This window comes from Ranitomeya variabilis, chromosome 4 (genome assembly GCF_051348905.1).
Source record: "Ranitomeya variabilis isolate aRanVar5 chromosome 4, aRanVar5.hap1, whole genome shotgun sequence".
Lineage (NCBI taxonomy): Eukaryota > Metazoa > Chordata > Amphibia > Anura > Dendrobatidae > Ranitomeya > Ranitomeya variabilis.
In genome coordinates this window covers 659,882,294-659,908,084 of record NC_135235.1, presented here as the reverse complement: position 1 = coordinate 659,908,084, position 25,791 = coordinate 659,882,294, and the positions used below count along the sequence as shown (strand labels likewise).

At 43.8% G+C, this 25,791-nt stretch overlaps 1 protein-coding gene across 1 annotated transcript; it reads right to left on the bottom strand.

The window, feature by feature from the left end:
- Positions 1 to 857: 857 nt before the first annotated feature.
- On the bottom strand, positions 858 to 25,791 carry LOC143766209 (oocyte zinc finger protein XlCOF8.4-like). The gene is made up of 7 exons (XM_077253699.1): positions 25,740 to 25,791; positions 23,381 to 23,536; positions 23,072 to 23,251; positions 22,865 to 22,988; positions 22,690 to 22,781; positions 22,327 to 22,417; positions 858 to 4,733 (listed from the first exon to the last, which is right to left on the bottom strand). Exons 1-7 carry the CDS (start codon positions 25,764 to 25,766, stop codon positions 3,979 to 3,981), a joined length of 1,425 nt encoding a protein of 474 aa, XP_077109814.1. The 5' UTR covers positions 25,767 to 25,791; the 3' UTR covers positions 858 to 3,978.

Here is a 25,791-nt window from a genome sequence, read left to right as displayed (position 1 = left end):
CATTATCTGTATGTTTGCCCTTAACCCTTTCCTGGGTGAGGACAGATTATATATTAAGTTTGGTACATATTCTTTGACCGTTTGAGCGCCATTTGGAATTTTGTTAGTATACATAGACTTCACAATATTTGACAGCAGGTGGTGGCTGTTATCCAAAGAGGCTGCTCCAAATTAAATATTCTTGGGGAAAGCGCCAGTGAAACAGTATATATTGGTATAGTTATAATACACTGCCTATTGTTTAAAAGTACTGTAAAATTCTATTTGTCGGATCTTTTCTGATGCTTTTGAGCAATTTTTGTACTTTGTTTATTGTTCAATAAAGACGGTTTAAAAAAAAATATTGTATAACATAAGAATGATTTATTATGCTTTTCTTATATAGCTCTAGCTGTGGAGGCTCACAATCTAGATTCCCTATCAGTATGTCTTTGGAGTGTCAGCAGAAACCGGCGTACACCGAGGGAAACCCACGCAAACACTCAGAGAACATACAAACTCCTTGTTGATGTTGTCCTTGCTGGGATTTGAACCCAGGACCACAGCGCTGCAAGGCTGCAGGGCTAACGACAGAGCCACCATGATGAGCCTATCTTTCACAAACCTCGACAAACAAACAAGTCATCAATTTAGACAAAAACCTTTTGTTTCTAATATAGTCCACAATTTTATAAAATTATACATATTATCATTACATTTTTACCCATTTTGTATGAGGACCAGACTCTAGCCTCGGTTTTAGTGTCTGTGTATAATATACTGGCGAGACAAGCACCTTCACTTGAGAGCATAAAGTTTCCCAGTATGTTTCTTTCCAAAGTTCTTAAAAAATCATGGCTGGACTGTAATGGTTTTTTCACATGCGATGGCACAAATTGCAGAACATGTAAACAGGTGACAAATACAAAAATATTTAACAATCATGACAATACTTCAAACTACAATATAAAACAGTTTATTAATTGCAATTCATAGATTATATACAAAATTAAATGCTCTTTGTGTAACAGATATATATAGGCTGTACTTCACGGAAATTGAAAACACGTCATCTTTACGACATTTCAAGTACAGCAAAGACGAGTCGCAATATCTCATCAGTGGCAAAACACTGATTCTCACCATTCATGCGGCATTGCATCTCTCCAGGTATGTGGGATAGAACAAGCTGAAAGATCACTGTGTGGGGGAATCATCAGGCGATCTCCTCACACGTGAAGCCTTTTGGATCTACAACTTCGGTGCGAGAGTCCCAAATGGTCTCAAAAGAAGCAATGAAATGTTTCACTATTAATTTTTTTTTCCAGTCCTTATTATTAGTCGAAATGTGTTGCTTTTCATCCTAAGTGCAGTTCAGGAGAATGCACATGTTTTAATATGGACTAAATAAACTATGGATTTTTTTCGAGGAGCTGGAACTTTTCAAGGTGTAGCAATACTCTTGTCCATAGTGAATGTTTACATATATAGCTGAGAAATTTTAAATGGACATGTAATATTGCATTTAATTTGCTTTTTAGATAACAGATGTACAGTTGTGGGAAAAAGTGCTTGCCCCGTGATTTCCTATTCTTTTGCATGCTTGTCACACTTAACCCCTTTTTGCCCTCAGACGGATTAGCATGTCCGAGGGCAGAACCCCCCTTTCACACCATTCAAAATAAAACAATGAAAACAATCAAACATACACATATTTGGTATTGCAGCGTTCAGAATCTATCAATAAAAAAAAGGATTAACCTGATCGCTAAACGGCGCAGCGATAAAAAAAAGTAAAAACACCAGAATTACGTTTCTTTGGTAGCCACGACATTGTATTAAAATGCAACGGGCGATCAAAAGAATGTATCTGCACCAAAATGGTATCATTAAAAATGTCAGCTCAGCACGCAAAAAATAAGCCCTCACCCGACTCGAGATCACGAAAAATGGAGAAGCAACTGATATCGGAAAATGGTGCAATTTTTTTTTTTTTAGCAAACTTTGGAATTTTTTTTCACCACTTAGATAAAAAAGAACCTAGACATGTTGGTATCTATGAACTCGTAATGACCTGGATAATCATAATTGCAGGTCAGTTTTAGCATTCAGTAAACCTAGCAAAAAAGCCAAACAATAAACCAGTGTGAGATTGCACTTTTTTTTACAATTTCACCGCACTTGGAATTTTTTTCCCGTTTTCGAGCACATGACATGCAAAGTACAACTCGTCCCGCAAAAAATAAGCCCTCACATGGCCATATTGACACAAAAATAAAAAAGTTATGGCTCTGGGAAGGAGAATGAAAAACAAAAAAACAAAAAAACTGGGGTCATGAAGGGGTTAAATGTTTCAGATCACAAAACAAATTCAAATATTAGTCAAAGAAAACACAAATTTTAATAATAAGGGAAAAAGAAATCCAAGCTTAGAGGGCCCTGTGTGAAAGTGATTGCCCCCTAAACCTAATAACTTGTAGGGCCACTCTAAAGAAGCAACAACTGCAATCAAGTGTTTGCGATAACTGGCAGTGAGTCTTTTACAACACTCTGGAGGAATTTTGGCCAACTTATCTTTGCAGAATTGGTGCAATTCATGCACAGGTTTCTGAGCATAGACCACCTTTTTAAGGTCATGCCACAGCATTTAAATCGGATTAAGGTCAGGACTTTGACTAGGCCGCTCCAATGTCTTCATTTTGTTTTTCTTAAGCCATTCAGAGATGGACTTTCTGGTGAGATTTGGATCATTGCCCTTCTGCACAAGCCAAGTGCGCTTTAGCTTGAGGTCATGATCAGATGGCAAGACATTTCCATCCAGGATTTTTTGGTAGATTGCAGAATTTATGGATACATTTACCACAGCAAGTCTGAAGCAGCAAAACAGCCCCAGATCATCACACTACTACCACCATATTTTACTGTTGGTATGATGTTCCTTTTCTGAAATGCTGTGGTACTTCTATGCCAGATGTAATGGGATAAACACCCTGCAAAAAGTTCAATTTTTGTCTTGTCAGTCCATAGAGTATTCTCCCAAAAGTCTTGGGGATCATCCAGATATTTTCTGGCAAAACTTAGACTAGCATTTATGTTCTTATTGCTTAGCAGTGGTTTTGGTCTTGGAACTCTGCAATGCAGACCATTTTTGCCCAGCCTCTTTCGTATGGTGGAGTCATGAACACTGACCTTAACTGAGGCAATTGAGGCTTGTAGTTCTTTGGATGTTGTGGGGTCTTTTGTGACTCTTCGATGAGTCATCGCTGCACGCTTGGGGTAATTTTGGCTGGCCACTCCTTGGAAGGCTCACCACTGTTCCATATTTTCATCATTTGTGGATAATGGCTCTCATTGTGGTTCGCTGGAGACCTAAAGGTTTAGAAATGGCTTTAGAACCTTTTTCCAGACTGATAGATCTCAATTACTTTGTTTCTCATTTGCTCCAGAATTTTTTGGGATCACGGCATGATATCTAGCTTTTGAGGATCTTTCGGTCTACTTCACTTTGCCAGGTAGGTCCTATTTAAGTGATTTCTTTGTTGAGAACAGGTGTGACAGTAATCAGGTGTGTGTGGAATTCGAACTTAGGTTCCCAAAGATGTGATAAACCACAGTTAATTTAGGTTTTATGGGGAATTGCGGCAATCACTTCTTCACACAGGGCCCTGTAGGTCTGGATTTCTTTTTCCCTTAATAAAGACCTTTACTTAAAAACTGCATTTTGTGTTATCATTGTCTAATATTTAAATCTATTTGGTGATCTGAAACATTTAAGTGTGATAAACATGCAAAAGAATAGGAAATCAGGAAGGGGCAAACACTTTTTCACACAACTGTGTATTAGTAGCTGCATATGTTTTAATTCAAGTTCCAACTTGCTTTCTCGTTTACTTATTTGTCAATACTTCGACTCTCGGTTATGTATTTTCTTTCTCAGTGTGTTAAAAATATATGGTTTCTTACTGTAAAATTTCCTTTGTGGTCAGCATTTCTCACCGTCTAGGCATGAGAATGCACGCTTTTTCCTTTGTTAGATATTTGATGTTTAGTAAAACTCCTTTTGTTGGTAAAACATTTCCCACATTCTGAACATGAAAATGGCTTATGCCCTGTGTGACTTCTCTGATGTCTAAGAAAAGTAGATTTATCTGCAAAACATTTCTCACATTCTGAACATGAAAATGGCTTCTCCCCTGTGTGAGTTCTCCTATGTGTAATAACAGTTGATTTATCTGCAAAACATTTCCCACATTCTGAACATGAAAATGGCTTCTCCCCTGTGTGAATTCTCTGATGTCTAACAAGAGTTGATTTATTTGCAAAACATTTCTCACATTCTGAACATGAAAATGGCTTCTCCCCAGTGTGAGTTCTCTGATGTTTAACAAGACGTGATTTATATACAAAACATTTCACACATTCTGAACATGAATAAAACTTCTCTGAACAAACTCTTTTTTGTCTAACATGCTTTAATTTCTGGTTAAAATATAAACTTGGAAATTGCTTGTTTGCTGTCAGAGCACTATGATATTTAACACCTTTTTTGCGACTTTTATTTTTCTTAATAGTCTGTGATGAATCAGAAGATAGGTCCCGTTTAAAAGGATCAGATGATCGATCTTTGCTGTGAAAGGATGTCTGCATTTCTGGAATAGTGGAATAGATGTCAGTTTTATCCTGATTGATATTGAGGTCATCTGATTTAAAAATTGAAGAAGCCAATTGTTCCTCTGATCTCCTGGTGCAGTCATCTGCCAGATATAAAGATTGATTTTAAATAAATTCTAATGAATTATAATTTTATAATATTTGTAAAATACCCAAAGAAATGAGAATTTATTCAGCAAAATTAAACTATTTACAAAGAAAAAAATAATTACAAAATCTAACAGTAAACTTTGAAAAGCAACATGCTTCCAGAATCCAACAGCCAAATCTGTGTTCCCAAAAGCCAAATGCCCCCCCTTGCTCCTGAGCCTAAAGGCCCCGTCTCACTAAGCGATTTACCAACGATCACGACCAGCGATACGACCTGGCCGTGATCGTTGGTAAGTCGCTGTGTGGTCGCTGGGGAGCTGTCACACAGACAGCTCTCTCCAGCGACCAACGATCAGGGGAACGACTTCGGCATCGTTGAAACTGTCTTCAACGATGCCGAAGTCCCCCTGCAGCACCCGGGTAACCAGGGTAAACATCGGGTTACTAAGCGCAGGGCCGCGCTTAGTAACCCGATGTTTACCCTGGTTACAAAAAAAAACAAACAGTACATACTCGCCTTTCGGTGTCCAGGTCCCTTGCTGTCTGCTTCCTGCTCTGACTGAGATCCGGCCGTACAGTGAGAGCAGAGCGCAGCGGTGACGTCACTGCTGTGCTCTCTCTTCTCACTGTACGGCCGGCAGTCAGTGAGAGCAGGAAGCGGACGGCAAGGGACCTGACGGACATCAGAAGGCGAGTATGTACTGTTTGTTTTTTTTTACATTTACGCTGGTAACCAGGGTAAACATCGGGTTACTAAGCGCGGCCCTGCGCTTAGTAACCCGATGTTTACCCTGGTTACCAGTGAAGACATCGCTGGATCGGTGTCACACACACCGATTCAGCGATGTCAGCGGGGCCTCAACGACCAAAAAAAGGTCCAGGCCATTCCGACACGACCAGCGATCTCGCAGCAGGGGCCTGATCGCTGGTACGTGTCACACATAGCGAGATCGCTATGGAGGTCGCTGTTGCGTCACAAAACTTGTGACTCAGCAGCGATCTCGCTAGCGATCTCGCTATGTGAGACGGGGCCTTTAGGATCCACATGTTTAGCACTGCAGTAATGGGAAGAACCCATTTAAACATTTACAGTGTGCGTGTCTCCAGAAGTACAAGCTGAGCACCATGTATTGGGCACTAAAATGGTATATTTGCAATTGTCACTCTCCAACATTCACTGTGTGCTAGTTTCCAGAGAATACCTGTGGAGTCAAAATAATCACTACTCCTAAAGAAATATATCTTGGTACCGTGTTAGCCAGTAGATAGAAAAATATTTAGAATTGAGAGTCCTCAGTATCAACCACTGAGGACTCTCAATTCTAAATATTTTACTCCTAAAGATGAATTCACTGAGGGAAATAGAGTAAATTTTATGCGGTTTTCTAGTGTTTTTCTGCTGTTTTGGCCCCTTTGATAATCTGCAGTGGTGCTCACAACTATTCCAGTAAAATTTGCATTCTCAAAGCCAAATGGCACAGCTTTCCTTCTGAGCCCTGCCATGTGCCAAAAAGTATGAAATTGTACGATTTAGGAAAAGCTGCCAAATACTGTATATTGTGAGGTCCATTTGTTTCTATTTTTCCTAGTAAAATTGAAAAATTGGGGCTACATCAATATTTATATTGATACACCTAAAGGGTTGAATTTCCTGACTGGTTTTTGATACTATGAGAAGTATAATTTACAACAATATACAGTAGGCCCTCCAAGTAACTCCAAAAGTGAATTTGGTCCCCCAAAAATAAGTTTTGTAAATTGCCTTGAATATATGATAATTGGTTGTTCTCGCCTTTTAAAATCCTAAAGAAAAAAAGGATGTTTGAAAAATGCTGTCGACCTAAAGCTGAAATAGGATAAATGCTATTTATTAACCCCTTCATGACCCAGCCTATTTTGGCCTTAATGACCTGGCCGTTTTTTGCAATTCTGACCAGTGTCCCTTTATGAGGTAATAACTCAGGAACGCTTCAACGGATCCTAGCGATTCTGAGATTCTTTTTTTCGTGAAATATTGGGCTTCATGTTAGTGGTAAATTTAGGTCGATAATTTCTGAGTTTATTTGTGAAAAAAACGGAAATTTGGCGAAAATTTTGCAATTTTCACATTTTGAATTTTTATTCTGTTAAACCAGAGAGTTATGTGACACAAAATAGTTAATAAATAACATTTCCCACATGTCTACTTTACATCAGAACAATTTTGGAAACAAATTTTTTTTTTGCTAGGAAGTTATAAGGGTTAAAATTTGACCAGTGATTTCTCATTTTTACAACAAAATTTAAAAAAACATTTTTTTTAGGGACCACCTCACATTTGAAGTCATTTTGAGGGTTCTATATGGCTGAAAATACCCAAAAGTGACACCATTCTAAAAACTGCACCCCTAAAGGTACTCAAAACCACATTCAAGAAGTTTATTAACCCTTCAGGTGTTTCACAGCAGCAGAAGCAACATGGAAGTAAAAAATGAACATTTAACTTTTTGGTCACAAAAATGATCTTTTAGCAACAATTTTTTTATTTTCCCAAGGGTAAAAGGAGAAACTGGACCACGAACAATGTTGTCCAATTTGTCCTGAGTACGCTGATACCTCATATGTGGGGGTAAACCACTGTTTGGGTGCATGGCAGGGCTCGGAAGGAAAGGAGCGCCATTTGACTTTTTGAATGAAAAATTGGCTCCAATCTTTAGCGGACACCATGTCGCGTTTGGAGAGCCCCCGTGTGCCTAAACATTGGAGCTCCCCCACAAGTGACCCCATTTTGGAAATTAGACCCCCCAAGGAACTTATCTAGAAGCATAGTGAGCACTTTAAACCCCCAGGTGCTTCACAAATTGATCCGTAAAATGAAAAAGTACTTTGTTTTCACAAAAAAAATATTTTAGCCTCAATTTTTTCATTTTCACATGGGCAACAGGATAAAATGGATCCTAAAATTTGTTGGACAATTTCTCCTGAGTACACCGATACCTCACATGTGGGGGTAAACCACTGTTTGGGCACATGGTAAGGCTCGGAAGGGAAGGAGCGCCATTTGACTTTTTGAATGAAAAATTATCTCCATCGCTAGCGGACACCATGTCACGTTTGGAGAGCCCCTGTGTGCCTAAACATTGGAGCTCCCCCACAAGTGACCCCATTTTGGAAACTAGACCCCCAAGGAACTTATCTAGAAGCATAGTGAGCACTTTAAACCCTCAGGTGCTTCACAAATTGATCCGTAAAAATGAAAAAGTACTTTTTTTTCACACAAAATTTCTTTTAGCCTCAATTTTTTAATTTCCACATGGGCAAAAGGATAAAATGGATCCTAAAATTTGTTGGGCAATTTCTCCTGAGTATGCCGATACCTCATATGTGGGGGTAAAACACTGTTTGGGTGCACGGCAAGGCTCGGAAGGGGAGGTGCGCCATTTGACTTTTTGAATGGAAACTTAGCTCCAATCGTTAGCGGACACCATGTCGTGTTTGGAGAGCCCCTGTGTGCCTAAACATTGGAGCTCCCCTACAAGTGACCCCATTTTGGAAACTAGACCCCCCAAGGAACTTATCTAGATGCATAGTGAGCACTTAAAACCCCCAGGTGCTTCACAGAAGTTTGTAACGCAGAGTCGTGAAAATAAAAAAATAATTTTTCTTTCCTCAAAAATGATTTTTAGCCCGGAATTTTTTATTTTCCCAAGGGTAATAGGAGAAATTGGACGCCAAATGTTGTTGTCCAGTTTGTCCTGAGTACGATGATACCCCACATGTGGGAGTAAACCACTGTTTGGGCACACGGCAGGGCTCGGAAGGGAAGGCACGCCATTTGGCTTTTTGAATGGAAAATTAGCTCCAATCATTAGCGGACACCATGTCGCGTTTGGAGAGCCCTTGTGTGCCTAAACAGTAGAAACCCCCCACAAGTGACCCCATTTTGGAAACTAGACCCTCCAAGGAACTTATCTAGATGTGTGGTGAGCACGTTCAACCCCCAAGAGCTTCACAGAAGTTTACAACGCAGAGCCGTGAAAATAAAAAATCATTTTTCTTTCCTCAAAAAAGATGTTTTAGCAAGCAATTTTTTATTTTCCCAAGGGTAACAGGAGAAATTTGACCCCAAAAGTTGTTGTCCAGTTTTTTCTGAGTACGCTGATACCCCATATGTGGGGGTAAACCACTGTTTGGGCGCACGTCGGGGCTTGGAAGGGAGGGAGCACCATTTGACTTTTTGAACGCAAGATTGGCTGGAATCAATGGTGGCGCCATGTTGCATTTGGAGACCCCTGATGTGCCTAAACAGCGGAAGCCCCTCAATTCTAACTTCAACACTAACCCCAACACACCCCTAACCCTAATCCCAACTGTAGCCATAACCCTAATCACAACCCTAACCCTAACACAGCCGTAACCCTAATCCCAACCCTAACCCTAATCCCAACCCTAACCCTAATCCTAACCCTAACCACAACTGTAACCCCAACACACCCCTAACCCTATCCGTAACCCTAACCACAAGCCTAATCTTAACCCTATTTCCAACCCTAGCCCTAATTCCAACCCTAACTCTAATTCCAACCCTAACCCTAAGGCTATGTGCCCACGTTGCGGATTCGTGTGAGATTTTTCCGCACGATTTTTGAAAAATCTGCAGGTAAAAGGCACTGCACCGCAGCCAAATCCGCACTGTGTGCACATGCCCTAGCCCTAACCCTACCCCTAACCCTACCCCTAACCCTACCCCTAACCCTAGTTCTAACCCTAACCCTAGTGGAAAAAGAAAAAAAAATATTTTCTTTTTTTTATTATTGTCCCTACCTATGGAGGTGATAAAGGGGGGGGGTCATTTACTATTTTTTTTATTTTGATCACTGTGATATGTACATTTTGAGCACTGTGATAAAACCTGGAACGAATCTGCCGGCTGGCAGATTCGGCGGGCGCACTGCGCATGCGCCCACCATTTTGGAAGATGGCGGCGCCCAGCGAGGAGACGGACGGACACCGGGAGGATCGGTAAGTATGAAGGGGTGGTAGGGGGGTGGATCGGAGCACAGGGGGGGGGGGGTGATCGGAGCACAGGGGGGGTGGATCCGTGCAAGGAGGGAGCGGACAGGAGGACGGGGGAGCGGGCAGGCGGACGGAGGGGACCGGACCACATAACGGAGGATTGGGGAGGAGATCAGTGGGTGTGGGGGGGCAGATCAGGTTTTCCAGCCATGGCCGATGATATTGCAGCATCGGCCATTGCTGGATTGTAATATTTCACCACTTTTTTAGGTGAAATATTACAAATCGCTCTGATTGGCAGTTTCACTTTCAACAGCCAATCAGAGCGATCGTAGCCACGGGGGGGGGGGGGGGTGAAGCCCCCCCTGGGCTGAAGTACCACTCTCCCTGTCCCTGCAGATCGGGTGAAATTGGAGTTAACCCTTTCACCCGATCTGCAGGGACGCGATCATTCCATGATGCCACATAGGCGTCATGGGTCGGATTGGCACAGGTTTTCATGACGCCTACGTGGCGTCAAAGGTCGGGAAGGGGTTAAATATTTTATGTGGTATCACTTTTTGGTTTAATGGCATACAAAATCAATGTTAGGCTACGTCCTGACGGTCAGTAATTGGCAGCACTTTGGACGAAGCACATGTCCGCTGATGCCGGCTATTAAACGCCGGTGATTCTGCATGTGTTCATGAAACCGTGTGGAATCACTGCATCTAATACATTGAACAGGTGACAGTTATCTTGCGGAGACTGAGCGTCTCCTCAAGATAAATAGACATACTGTGGTCTGAAAAGATGAGCCGCATGTCCGCCTCTGCAGGGAAGTTGCGGGTATCGATGCACTCATAGTGGACATGGGATTTCTTGAAATCCCAACCACTATGCTGTAACATCTGGCCGCTGCAGGTTGGGGAACATACCCTTAGACCCGAATTCATCTAAATATTTAGCAAATTTCAGATTTTTCCATAAACACAAAACAAATTAACCTAAAATTACCACAAATCTCAATTGCATCAGGTAAAGCATTTTAAAGTTATTGCTACATAAAGGGAGACATATCAGATGTGAAATATGGGGCCTTGTGAGGAACAAAACAGTCTGCGGTAGAAAGCGATAAAAGGGGAGGATCTTGTGCAATAACTACTGTAGAGAAAAACTGAGACATTTCTGTGTAATTATAGTCTGTGTTATGGTAGCAATCCAAACTACCATAGGGGACAATGTTTTCTGTCACATGAGTGTCTTTAAGACGCACCTGATTATAAGACAGACCAAGATTTTAGAGAGGAAAATAAGAAATCCAAATATTGTGCAAAAACCGTCTATAAAATACAAAATTATTATCTGTGGATAACACTCTGGGGATCCGTGAATTACAGTGTAAGCAGGTTGCGGGATGCAGTGACGGACAGGAGGCAGATCAAGGGATAACAGGTTTTAATAAACAAGGTCTTACTCCACGCAGGGCGATGGGAAAAACGTGAATTAAAATGTAGGCAGAATAGGGAAAACATGAGGTAAAATGTAGGCAGAATAGGGAATACAGGGGTTTGATTGGGGAAAAATCAATGCAGGAAAAACAAAGAAACTCATTCTCAATAAAGTCACTAATCCATCAGGCGTCTTCCTGACAGGAACGGTTCTGGAGTAGATAATGGCGCCAACAGCCGCCGACCCAACGTGGATCTGTTGTGGTCCTGAAGAAAGCGATAATCTGTTACCTGGCTGGCAACTTTAAGGCTATGTGCACATGTTGCGGATCCGCAGCGTTTTTGGATGCGCAGAATTGCATCAAATCCGCAGTGTAATGCACAAGCAATGTTAGTCAATGTGAAATTGAGAATTGCTATGCATATGCTGCGGAAAAAAATTTGCAGAGTGTTATTTTCCGCAGTATGTCAATTCTTTTTGAGGATCTGCAGCGTTTCTGCACCCATTGACTGCCATTGTGTCAGGCCAATCCGCAGCAAAACCGCAGGTATAAATAAGATCTGCGGTTTTGCTGCGGATGTGCCTGCGAGAAACGTTGCAGATAGGGAGGGGGAAGAGTGTGTGGGCAGAGACTATGTGTGTGGGTGGAGACTGTGTGTGAGCGGAGAAGATGTGCGTGTCTATGTGCGGGTGTTTGTGTGTGTCTGTGCGTGGGTGTGCGGGGCTGTGTGTTTGTGCGGTGGCTGTGTGCGTGTGTCAGGCATCGTCCGATGGAACTACTAGTCCCATCTGGCTATGCCTGCTACAGTGACAGCTAGCCGGATGATGGGACAGTAGTAGTCTGTACTGTGTAAAAAAAGAAGAAAAAAAAACATACACACATATAGATATACAGTACATACAACATACAGTATATCCTTACCAATCACCTAGTTCCCGAAGCCCTCGATCACCTGTAAAAAAAATAAAATAAAAAGTCAACAGTATACTACCTGATCCGATGTAATCCATTTAATAATGAGTGTCCCACGACGATCTCCCTGGAGAGCTGTCACATCGGCAGATGCGACCGCTCTCCAGGAGCTCCGGTGATACAGTGACAGAAGGTAATCCTCCGGACTGTATCACTCCGCCATCAGAGGTCGCTGTCACTTGCGGCACTGCTGTGTGGGAAAATTCTCATGCAGCGTTGCCGTGAGGTGAAAGCCTGAACTCAGGTAACCTCTTCCATAATGCACTGCAGGAGCCATTGTCTCCTGCCAGTGCATTGCGGGAGGCCTATCGAGCAGTCACATCTCCAGATGTGACTGCTCTATAGTGAGGATCGTCATGGGGCACTCGTTATTAAATGGACCGCGTCAGACCAGGCATTTATTTGTGTTGGTTTATTATTTTAATTTTTTTTTCCCAGGAGATCGAGGGCGTCGCATGGATTGGCAGAACAATAAAGATGGCAAAACTGTGTAGTGTTTTATTTCATTAATATAATTTATTCTGGCTGTGTCTTTGTTTATTTAACCCTTTCACAACTATAGGATTAGTAATGGATAAGTATCTTATTGACGCCTCTCCATTACTAAGCCAGCTTGATGTCACCTTACAAATCAAAGGTGGCATCAACCCCCACCTATTATCCCATATGCCACCGCTACAGGGCAGTGGGAAGAGAGAGGTTAAGTACCGGAATTGGCGCATCTTAGAGATGTGCCATATCTGGGGCGGCTATGTGCTGGTGTTTGTAGCCCGGGGGCAATATCCATGGTCCCTTCCTTGGCTATGAATATCAGCCCGCAGCTGTCTCTCAGAGTCTCTGTGGTACGTCTCTCTCACGGCTGGGCGCGTGCGTCAGCTGCACACTGCCCCAATGCAGGAGCTCTCACTCTCCTCAGCCACGCGCTGCACCTTCCCACCCACTCTGTTCCCGCACGCTGCGCTCAGCCTGGTCATGCTTAGCCACGCCACCCTGTCAGTCCGTACAAAGATCGTTCCGGTTCCCTAAACTTTCCCCAGGACAGCAGAGGATGCAGCCTCATAAGTTCCGGACCCAGCACGCAGGTACCCGCTGCCTCGTCGACCCCCTTACATTCCACCTCTATTTGGAATGGCGATGAACCCTTCATTCTCCACTACGCTCTTCTGAAGGCCGATGGATGTACATAACTTTCATGTCCTCTCCTGCCTCTCTTCTTGCACATTCTGCCAAAAGAAACGGTCTAGGAGTTGCTCGTCAGTGAAGTTGAGAAATTCTTGCTCTTCATCATCCATAGCTGTCGGAGGCAATGTCTCAGGACCTTCTTCCTCTTCACAGTCTACTACTTCAGGGGCATCTTGAAATTCTCCCAATGGATCAGGGTCCCTTGAGCTGGAGGGCGGTGAACTTTCCACTTCATGGGACAAGATTAGTGACTCTTCCTTCTCATAAATGGGAACTGTTGGAGCAAGCATCTCAGGAACACGTGTCACCTTCTCTCCTCTGTCAGGAGCTTGTGGTGGGCAAGGTAGCGATTTACTCCAGTGGAGCACTCGGGCAGATGTTCCGTCTTCTCCTTCGGGTCGAATCTCACAGATGGGACCTTCGGATCCAGGTTAGGGTTCCATCAGACTCGCCTCCACGCGCCTGGACAGCGCAGACATCTCACTGTGGACAGTCGACACCTTCTCCATCTCTTCCCAGCATCCGTCGTCGTTGCTCTGTCTCGCTCTAGGTGCAGCTCCTCTCCTCTCGCCATACAATTTAGCTCAAGAGCTGCGTTCTCTCCAATTATCAGTACCATCGAAGGGGTGAGCGGTTCTGTGCCGTTGTCGGTCCCAGATAGGGTAATTTCTGGACAGGTGTCCCACTCTTCCGCATGTCCAGCACTCATTTCTGCGCCTGTCTGGTAGGCGCTTCCTTCTGGATCATCAAACTCTGCAGGAAGCGTATCCCATCTGCGAACGCTCTTCACTCCACGACCTGGAAGTGAATTTTGGGGGCGACTGCTGGGGTACTTCTGATGCTCCGCACCTCTCCTCTAACTTCTTCTATCCTTCACCATGAATTAGCTTGGAGTATGACGCTGGGCTCCAAGAGAGCAGCAAGGGCTTTCATCAGGCCTTCGACATCTTCCCATAGTCTTTGCATTCCTTGCCGTAATTCGCGGGACCACTTCGGCTCTTCCTCATTCGGGGTGGGTACTCTGCAACACCAGACCATCCCTGTCACAGCTGCAACCCCCTGCTCCTTGTCGCATATATGCGCTTTTCTCCCCACTTCAGAAAACATCATGGGTAGGTTTGTCCGCAAGCGCTCCCGCAAAGCCTGCCTTAACAAGTCTCGCAAGCCTGTCACCAACTTGTCTTGCAGCACTAGGTCAGGGGGTCCTATGCCTGTGCAGTCTTTCTTAATAATGGCAGTATGGGGGTGCCCTTTGTCTCCTCTGCTGTTTGCGATTGCTATTGAGCCTCTGGCGGCGGCGATACAGAGGGATTGGGGTATAAAGGGATATAGATATGGAAGTCATGAAGAGAAGATAGCCGTGTACGCGATGTATTATTATGGACTAGTTCATGTTAAATGAACATGTATCAATCTACTTGGTAACTTTGGTATCTGTCTGAAGTTTGTGTCAGACTCTATTACATTTTTTATATATACCTTAATAAAAAGTACTTGATTAAAAAAAAATAATTGGCAGTGTGGATTTCCTGTAGTACGTTCATATACTGCGTAACAGTCTCCCCCTCTCTTTGAATATGCCTAAATAAGCACATGTGTAACTCCCCTACGTCCGTGGGGTCACCATGTGTCTCCTCTAATATCTGTAACACCTTTGTCGAAAGTGTCTCGCTCATGGGGAGGTCGCAGCAAGACGGAATCCCTTACTTCTCCTTCTAGGGCCATCAAAGCAATCTCTGCCTCTAACGCAGGGGTCATGGGGCACATCCTCATCATCCCCCTGACCTGCTCAGTCCAGCTCCACAACATGGTGTTACTTCCAGTAAACTTTGGGAGGTTGCTCCAAACTGCCCCCAGCGGCATACTGGCCCTTGGGGCACCCCTGACCACTTGGTCTGCCACCCCTGCGCCCGTAGACTGCATCCTGCTGACTACGCCAAGTGTAAGCAGGTTGCGGAATGCAGTGACGGACAGGAGGCAGATCAAGGGATAACAGATTTTAATAAACAAGGTCTTATTCCACGCAGGGAGATAGGGAAAACGTCAGGTAAAATGCAGGCAGAATAGGGAATACAGGGGTTTTGATGGGGAAAAATCAAAGCAGGAAAAACAAAGAAAGTCGTTCTCAATAAAGTCAATAATCCATCAGGTGTCTTCCTGACAGGAACGATTCCGGAGTAGATAATGGTGCCAACAGCCATTGACGCAACATGGATCCGGTGTGGTCCTGAAGAAGGCGATGATCCTGCTAGCAACTTTAAGTCTGTGAAATATCCTGTGGAGTCCACGGTAAAGAGACTCTGGTGGCCGGCAAGGTATATGCCACAGTCCTGTCAGAATTAGGCGAGGCTCGACGAATATGCACCGGGAATTCAGGAAACAGCAGTACCCAGTCACAGTCTCTGTCAGGTGGCACAAGCGCAATACTGACTCTTACAGAGCGATTGGCACCTCGATGCCCTGGTGCCGACCTGCACATGATGGGCTTCTCGTCAGAGTCTCTACGGTCCGTCTCTCTCGAGGCCGGGCGCGCGCCTCAGCTGCTCACTGCCCTGATGCAGAAGCTCTCACTCTCCTCAGCCACGCACTGCACCTTCCAGCCCACTCTGTCTGTTCCCGCGTGCTGCGCTCACCCTGGTCAAGCTTAGCCACGCCCCTTGTCAGCTCGTACAAAGATCGTTCCGGTTCCCTAAACTTTCCCCTGGACATCAGAGGACGCAGCATCATCAGTTCCGGACCCAGCACGCAGGTACCCGCTGCCTCGTCGACCCCATTACAACAGTACATTGCCAGCAGTACCATATATTGTGACTACCACCCCCTCATCCTCAGTAATATACCCACTTACCGTATACATGGATGTATTCTGAAAGATGAGGGAGGTGGTAGTCACATTTGCAATAAACACTTTGGCCACTACATTACAGTGTATATTTACACTAAATATTTCTAGAACCCCCATCATCCTTCAGAATATACCCATTGATACAGTATTTTCTGGAGGATGATGGGGGTCGTTTGCTCACGATCTGGGACTTGTGAGTACCATAGTTGCAACATTAAATAGTGTGCAGGGTCAGATATGTGATTGGTGGAGGCAGCTCAGCAACAGTTCCCTCAATCAATCATTATCCATCCCTGCAGAGGAGGACAATTGCTTTTCTTTCCCACCTCAGCTTCAGGGCTCCATCTGCAGCGGACCACTGCCTGGACCCTGCCGCCGGATGTAGCGCATGCGTAGATTGAGAGCTCAGAAAGCCGAGAGCTCCATCTGCATCTACGCCGAATACGCGACCATTTTCCTACAGACATCGCGTAGAGGCAGGCGCGGATGGAGATCTCGGCTTTCCTCCATCTGCGCCTGCGCCTATAGAGAGACCGGACCCCGGAAGAAGAATGGCGGCTGCCATATTAAGCCGCCACAGGGCCACCGCTCGCCGCCGTACCACCCCCGCAGGACCGACGCACAACGACCGCAACACTGCCAGCTCAGTTCCTGCAGTATTGACCCCTCGGTAAGAACAGTGTTCCGTTTATAAGATGCAACCCATTTTCCCCCGAATTTGGGGGATCTTAAAAGTGCGTCTTATAATCCGAAAAATATGGTACATGCATTTATGAAGGCCAATTGGAGCTCTTATAAGTCCTGACTCGAAAGGTAGAAAAAGTATTAGTGCTCCTCATTTCAAAAGAGATTGTGTAGTAATTTTCCTTCCTTAGGAAAACATCGTGAAATTCATGACATAGAATCATTAGAGCCATCAACCACACACAGAGACATATCATGGCATAAGTGTAACATTTTTTCATGTAGTTTATCATGAATTTCTTTGCAGTTAAACAGATCCTTTCTCACAGAAATTGAAGAGTGTGGATAAAAAGAAACTGCTGTGTAAAGAAATTTACATTTGGCCAGGATTCAAAATTATTACATTTAATTTACTAATAAGGAGGATCTCACGTACACACTTCTCAGCATGTGACATGGAGTGTGCCTGCAGGGATTAATTTTTCTCCTCTCACTCAAGCCAGCACTCAACCTCTGTTCTAGGCTACACCACTTAACAGAGGCCAGATAGAGTCCAGAGTAACTCTGCTGCCTCATTATAGTGAATGGATCCCGCAGGGGTTTCATTTGAATCACGTCACTCGGTAATTTAGATGGAAACCCCGATGTAAGTGCTCAGCATAGAGTGCCATATAAATGTGATCCCAAATGTTAAGTAAAATGTTGCCAATAAAACCCAATCCACAAAACAGCAATTCCCCACTCAGGTCCGTTACTTGTCAATGGAAATATAGGGGGCTTCCACGTTACTGGCAGCACAAAGACTCTGGAAAAGTGCTATGGCTCCTCACACCCCAAAAGAAATCCAACAAAATCCATGCTCCCAAATCCAAATGCCCCCCCTCCCTTTTGAGCCCCAAAGTGAGCCTAAACCACATTTAGAGTCAACATGTTTGGCATTTTAGTAGCAATGACAGCTCGCCTAATTTACAGGTGCATGTATCCAGAAGCATTAGCTGGGTAAAATGTACTGGTCACTACAACGTACTGGTGACTACAAAGTACTGGGCACTACAATGGCAGTTTGCAATTAATACCGTTAAGGCAGCCAGCCTACAATCAGGAATTGGCCGCTTGGTACACCTGTGCAAAACAAATAATCTGTATGTGGCATGTTCACAGGTGTACCAAGCGGCCAATTCCTGATTGTAAGCTGGCTGCCTTATCGGTATTATTGTACCTGTGTATTTGCCACCTTTATTTGGGTCCACTGCACCTTGGTTAGTGCATTTGTTTGGAGGCCCTGGACAAGTAAGCATCTCTGCCTGTGTACTGGTGTTTTTTTTTCAGTTTGCAATTAACTCAGTAACATCCACTGGTGCTTGTTTCTGGAAAACACCCATGGACTCAAAATCGACACTACACCTGTGGATAAATTCCCAAAGGGGTATAATTTACAAAATGGGGTCACTTGAAGGGGGATTTTCCTATTCAAGAAAAATCTACGCACCAGGATGCAAATAACGCTCCGCCCCTCCAGAGTCTCTCCGTATGGCTAAGCCGTACTGTAGAGCCACATATGGGGTATTTCTACATTTAGCAGAAATTTTTACTCATTTCTCCTTATGAAAATGTAAAATCTGGGGCTAAAACTATTTTTTGTGGTAAAAAGTAATTATTTTTTCTCTACAGCCCAATGCTATAAAATTCTGTGACACAGCTGTGGTGTCAATGTGATCACTGCACGCCTAGAATAATTCATCAAGAGATTTTATAAAATGGGGTCTCTGATGAGGAGTTCAGCTGTTCTGGCACCTTAGGGGTTCGCCCAGTAGGTCATAGTTCCCGCAAAACATAACAGTAAAATATGCATTATAATATGGCGCTCCTTGCCTTCTGAACTTTGCACTGTGCCTGATAATTATTTCCAGTTTACATGTAAGGTATTCGCGCACTCAGGAGAAATTATTACAACAAACTAAGGTCCATTTTTTCCTATTAGCCCTTAGAAAAATTTAAAACTTGGGGCTAAAACAACATTGTGGTAAAAATGTAGTTATTCTTTCTTCTCTGCCCAATAGTATAAAAATCTGTGAGCCACATGTGGTGTCAATATGATCATTGCAACCCTTGAAGAATTAATTGGGGAGCGTAGTTTGTAAAATTATGTCATATATGGGGGTTTCTGCTTTTCTGCTACCTTAGTGGCTCCGCCAATGTGATATGGCACCCTCAGACCATTCCAGCAAACTCTGAACTTCAATATGGAGCTTTTTCCCTTCTGAACTTTGCACTGTGCCTCAAAAATAGTTTATGGCCACATATGGGGTATCATTGTACTCAGGAGAAATTGCACGAATTTTGAGGTTCATTTTTTCCTGCTATCCTTGTGAAAATGAAAAAAATTGGGGCTAAAACAAAAGTTTGGTGAGAATTTTTTTTCATTTTCACAGATCAGCGTTGTAAAATTCTGTGAAGCACCTGGGGGTTCGCGGTGTATACCACAATCTAGATAAGTTCCCTGAGGGGTCTAGTTTCCAAAAGTGTCACTTGTGAGGGATTTCCACTGTTTAGGTACATCAGGGGCTCTCCAAACTCGACATGACGTCAGCTAATTATTACAGCAAATGTTGCTTTCAACAAGTCAAATGGCACTCCTTCCATTCCAACCCCTCCTGTGTGCCCCAACAGTAGTTTTCCTCCACTTATTGGGTATCAGAGTAGACAGGAGAAATTGCACTACAAATTGTATGCAAAATTTGGGCCTAAAAAACATTTTTTTTTTGGGGAAAATTAGATTTCTTTTTATTTTCACGGCTTCTGTGAAGCACCTGGGGGTTCAAAGTGCTCACCACACATCTAGATACTCACACCAGCGAAAAAGTGCTTTCCATATTTGGGGGTTAGATGCGAGAGGATGAAGGCTTCCTTGCTTTAATCATGGTCTGGACGATCTAATCAGAGAACCCAGCTGACCTCAAAACTGAGGCTTCAACAGCCATACTGATAAATTGAGCGACTGATAACTGGCCCCTGCGACAAAAGGTCCGAAAGTCTCCACTGCGTGTCCACTAGAAGGTTGACCAACTCCACGTACCAAGGTCTTCATGGCCAATCCAGTGCGATGAGTATGACAGGTATTCCCTCCGCTTTTATCTTTTTGATTACCCTGGGGATTAGCGGTAGAGGTGGAAATAAGCATGGAAGGGAGAACTGTGTCCAGGGCATCACTAGTGCATCGGATCTGATAGCTAGCGGAACGCGAGATCTAGACACAAACTGAGGAACTTTGTGGTTGAGTCTGGACGCCATGAGGTTGACATCCGGAGTCTCCCATCTGAGTGTGATCCTGTGAAAGACTGACGGATTCAGTGACCATTTGCCTGCGGCGAGACCCTCTCGGCTGAGAAAGTCTGCCGCCCAATTTTCGACTCTTGGGATATGCACCGCAGAAATTGGTGGGACATTCTGCTAGGTCCAGACCAGGATCCAAGTGACCTCTGACATCACTGCCCGATTTTGAGTTCCCCCTTTGATGGTTGACAAATGCCACCGCCGTGGCATTGTTGGACTGGAGAATCGGACATCAGTGAAGAAGTTCCTGCCAATGAAGCAAAGCGAAAAATATTGCTCAGTGTTCCAGATGTTGATCGGAAGTGATTATTCCTGAGCTGACCATCGACCCTGGACCGTCAAGTCTTGGAACACTGCTCCCCAGCCGAGAAGACTGGCGCCCGTTATTACTATCTTCCAACGAATGGGTAGGAAAAACCTCCCGAGATGGACCGACTGGGAACACTCCCACCATTTCAGGGACTGCTTTATCAGTGAGGGAATTAAGACAAACCGATCTGAGCAAAACTGAGCAAATGGCACTGCTTCCATTAAAGCAACCATCTTACCTAGTACGCTCATGCAGAAGCGGAGGAAACAGGGAGAACCACTGAGAGACTGAACCCCGCGCATAAGTGCTACAGACTTTTCCTTGGGTAGGAAAATCTTTGCTTGGGTGGTGTCGAAAAGTATTCCCAGAAAAACAAGACGTTCAGAGACAACTTAGGTGTTGACAATCAAGCCCAGATGAAAAATTGTGTACAGGGTGATACGAAGACTCTCTTGGCACGCTGAGGGGGTTGCGGACTTGATGAGGATGTAGTCTAGATAGGGAATGACGAGGATGCCCCTGCTGCATAGAATGGCAATAGCTGTCGCCATTATTTTCGTATAAACTCTGGGGGCGGTGGCTAAGCCAAACGGCAGCGCTGTGAATTGGAACTGAAGTCCCTGAATAACAAAACAAAGGAATCTCTGGTGTGGGGAAAAATGGGAATGTGGAGGTAAGCATCTTAAATGTCCGCCAAGCAGAGAAATTCCTCTGGCTCCATGGAGGCTATCACGGATTGAAGTGACTCCATGTTAAAGCGATGCAGTCGCACATATTTGTTTAGTATTTTGAGGTCCAGGATGGGATGAACTGAACCGTTCTTATTTGGGACCATAAACAGGTTTGAATAAAAACCTGAGAAGAGCTCTCGTGTGGGAACAGAGGCGATAATGCTGGCCTTGAGGAGGGAGTCGACGGCCTTGAAGAACCCCGGAATGAGAGAGACATTCTTCTGTGGACAGGATTAGAAAAAACAAAATTGAGGGAGAGTAGAAAACTCTATCTTTATCCATAGGAGATGATATCTCGGACCCAGGTGTCGTCGACTACTCTTCCTGAAACTGAAGGAGATGACTGCCCAGTCCATATCTTCTCTCTTGCGAATGCCCCAAAACACTCATGATGTGTTAGGAGGCATGGGGTTCTGCCTGGTGGACACGAGGGGGTACAGTAGTGACGCAATTCCACACTGTGCTCCCGGACTCTAGGGGGGAGAGCGGAGTGACCAATTACACTCCATCCTCCAGATCATACACTGAATCTGTAAAATAGAGATCATTAATATAACACAACAAAAACCTAAGTTAGAAACGAGGCTGAGTGCAGCCCTGTGTCCACCTCTTACTGACACTAAGCTAAAACTGATTAGCATTCTGCCAGTTAGTGGGTTTATACTGCTGGGGAGGAGCTAACCCCTTTTTATGCATAGTGTCAACCTCCTACTGGCAGTGGCATACACCCATGCTTTTCTGTGTCCCCCAATGAAGCGAGAGAGAAATAGAAGATTGAAAATTTCAAAATGTTGAGAAATTTCCATTTTTTTCACCAATAAATGCAAGTCATATTGAAGAAATTTTACCACTATCATACAGTACAATATGTCATTAAAAAAAAGTCTCAGAATCAGTGTGATCCATTGAAGTGTTCGAAAGTTATTACCTCATAAAGTGACAGTAGCCAGAATTGTAAAATTTGGCCCGGTCATGAAGGTACAAACAGCCTTTGGGGTTAAAGGAGTTAATTGTGCGATGGCTGGACATGATCACTGATAAAGCAGTGTCAAACAGTGACTGAGAAGAATCTGTGACTTCTTTGCATTTAATAGTTACTCACCTGGGTAGTCGTATGTAGGAATCTCCTCTTTACACCACTCGTCACCCCACAAATATGTCTCTGTAGTATTAATATGGGTCAGATCTTTACCCTGAAACAAATATTGTACAAGTCACAGACAGATGGAGAAGTCACATCTATGATTATCTCTAATCCTGACATCTCCACAGTTCTCATTACACAAGTATAAAACATATAATACTCGTAAATAAAACAATACTGAGCGCAAGACCTTCACAGCCATCTACACATCATAGCTCCCCTATGATGTGTAGATGGCTGTGAAGGTCTTGCGCTCAGTATTGTTTTATTTACGAGTATTACATGTTTTATACTTGTGTGACACCTTCTCTCTCCATCTACCTGATGATCCTGAGGAACATTAGGATCTTCATGTTTACAGTCCTGAGGAAGAAGAGGATCCGGAAATCTCTCTGGTGTTGTTCTGGATAGAACTGGAAGAAACATATACAGGGACTAAATTCATTCTTCACATACAGATAATTATAAGCCGTCTGTATATACTCCTGTCTATTACCTGGTGATGTGAGGGTCTGGGGAACCTCCATCATGACGTCCCTGTACAGGTCTTTGTGTTCTTCTAAATACTCCCACTCCTCCATGGAGAAATAGATGGAGACATCCTGACACCTTATAGGAACCTGACACATACAATAATACTGTCATCACCCCTTTCCCTTCATAACATTACTGTGTAATGTCCCAGCATTCCCAGCAGTGTCACCTCTCCAGTCAGCAGCTCAATCGTCTTGTAGGTGAGTTCTAGGATCTTCTCGTCATTGATGTCCTCATGTTCCAGGGGGTAAGATGAAGGCCCTATGATTGGGCTCAAGGTTCTTCCCCATCCCACAGACACAGGGTCCCGATAGCGCTCACTAGAGGTCTTCTTCACTACTGTGTAATCCTGGTTATGGAGACACACATAAATAAATCTCACTGCAGTCATTTCCAGAGTCCTCACCTCTCCAGTTCTGTCCATCTGTTATTCCCATAGATAAGAATGATGTAATGTGACGTCATCAGAATCTCTCACCTCTCCAGTAAGCCAGAAGAGGATTTCTAGGTTAAGTTGTAATAGCCTCTCTGCCATTGTGTTCTTGTCCCTGTCCCCATCCATCCTTGACAGATGAATCAGGAAAATTCTCCTATATAGAAGTTCTCCACTGGGAGGATCCGATATTGTAGTAATCTGGATTAAATGAAGATGAGCAGATGTAACATCATAAAGGCTACCATATAATAATACAATTATTGGAGATAATAAAAGGAAACATATCAGGAGATGGAACGTGTAGATGTTGTATTCTCTCTTATCTTGCATGAGCTGGAAAATAAGTTGAATTGCTGAGTAAGACATCTCCTCCATGTTCCCAATCACTGGCTATGTTGGCTACGACTTTTGACAACTGATTGGTTGTAGGAGTCACAAGTTCTTTGCGACTGAGCAGAAATTAGAGACTGACGGGGGACCCAAGCAGCAGTGGTATTTTTAGAGACTACAGAAAAGCCTGGTGGAGTAAAATGGTTGTGTGTGTGTGTGTGTGTGTGTGTGTGTGTGTGTGTGTGTGTGTGTGTGTGTGTGTGTGTGTGTGTGTGTGTGTGTGTGTGTGTGTGTTGGGGGAGTCGGGAGAGAAAACTGTCAGCATGATTGTTTGACCATCAGCTATCTCATGTGTATGGGGTCATTAGTATCACACTGACAGGCAGGGATAATACCCCGCACTACAGTAGTACAGGGCATCACCGGAGCAATCAGAGGCTTGTATGCTGTATGATCGCACTAATGAGAGTTGTGGAGAAAAGCTGAAAAATGTCTTAAAGAAATAAATAAAAATCACAGTTTTAGAGAGAAAGTACATTCTCCATTATTGATGAGGACAAGGAGAAGACATCTTCTATATATCTGAGGTAACTGAAAAAATGCATGAACTCTTTTATTTGTCGCAGAAAGAAAGACAGAGAGAGCCCCTCATACATCTATAGCATCTGCCAACCATCCTAGATCAGTTTTCAGCCTTGTGAGACTGTTCCAGGAGGTCGCGGGTATGTGCCGGGTTCATGTGTATCTGCAAGAATGGGAATAAGTGAGGATTAATTTATTAGCCGATGGAAAAGGTGGAACAATATTGTGGGGGCAACTTGTAGTATCATAAATTGTGTAGTGATGTTGGTACTGGGGGAACATTAAACTGTGTGGAGGCAAGAAAGGGTCAATGTGCTATGAGAGCAATACGTGTTTTCATGTTTCCTGTCTCTCATAGTTGTGTGGTATGTATCTATCAGAGGAAAAGGAAAAAAACGTAAGGATTCATATAAAGAATCAGCAGAAAAACACCAAAAGGGGTCTAAAAAAGCTTTCAAGGTCAGTCTTTTGCTATTTGTATATAGGATATGCTCTCTGACTGAGCACTCCACCCATCAGTCTGTGGCTATTTTAATTACAGCAGGATCCTACCTACCCATATAAATGTAGGCTTCGGGATACACATTAGGATAGGTTCCGAGCAAAGAAGCTTGCCTTGTCATGGCTGCTGGGCATGTATGAATTGGCCAAATTATGCGCTAGGTATGTTCATTTTTTTCTATTATCTAGAGCAGTAATGCAATTCATATTTCATATATTTCATGTTTTCATGCTATAGTGTTACAGTGTGCTACTTTAGTTGTTATGTATAGAGATGGCTACTCCTAGTTTACACCAGTTTTCTGTTTGGAAGTCACAGTCAGTGTTTTGATATTTAAAAAAGCTTTCAAGTGAAAAATAAAGATCACAGTTTTAGCAAGAGAGAAAGAACATTCTCCATTCTTGATGAAGACAGAGAGAAGACATTGTCTATATATCTGAGGTAACTGAGAGACAGCATCCATTATTGTATCTGAGGCAGAAAGACAGAGGCAGAGCGCCTCCTCCATTATATCTGGGGCACAGAGGCAGAGAGCCCCTCATACATCTATAGCACATGTGACCGCCCGAGATTCTAATTTCCAGCTTTGGGAATCTGATCCCGGAGGTTGCTGGTATGTGCCGGGTCCATATATATCTGCATCAGGAATGGGGGGAAGGGAGGAGTTATTTATTAGGAGGTGGGTGCTGCCATATTGTGGGGGGCAACTTGTACTATCATACTGTGTGTGGGGGGAAAAAGTCAGTACCGTGGGAACATAATACTGTGTGTGAGTGATGGCGGTACTGTGGGAGCATTATACTGTGTGGGGGCAACACAGGTTTCCTGTCTTTTACAGTTGGGTCATATGTATCCATCAGAGGAAAAGGAAAAAAAACGTCAGAAATCATATAAAGAAGGAACAAAAAAAGCACCAAAATGGTCTCAGCACTGAAGGGGTTACTGCCCCCTGCCCCCGCCCAGTAATGGGGAATCTCCAGCACCTACCTCCACCTGCAGAGCCGCACACCACATATATGGCTGCTCTATGCGCACAGGA

Bases quoted from the DNA above. Each gene is read 5' to 3' on its own strand.
- LOC143766209 (XM_077253699.1), bottom strand. From the start codon at position 25,766: ATGTGGTGTGCGGCTCTGCAGGTGGAG. The intron at 23,252-23,380 runs GTGAGAGATTCT...CTCCATAACCAG, and splicing joins TCTTCTGGCTTACTGGAGAG to GATTACACAGTAGTGAAGAA. The intron at 4,734-22,326 runs GTGAGTAACTAT...TATATCTGGCAG, and splicing joins TCCTACATACGACTACCCAG to ATGACTGCACCAGGAGATCA.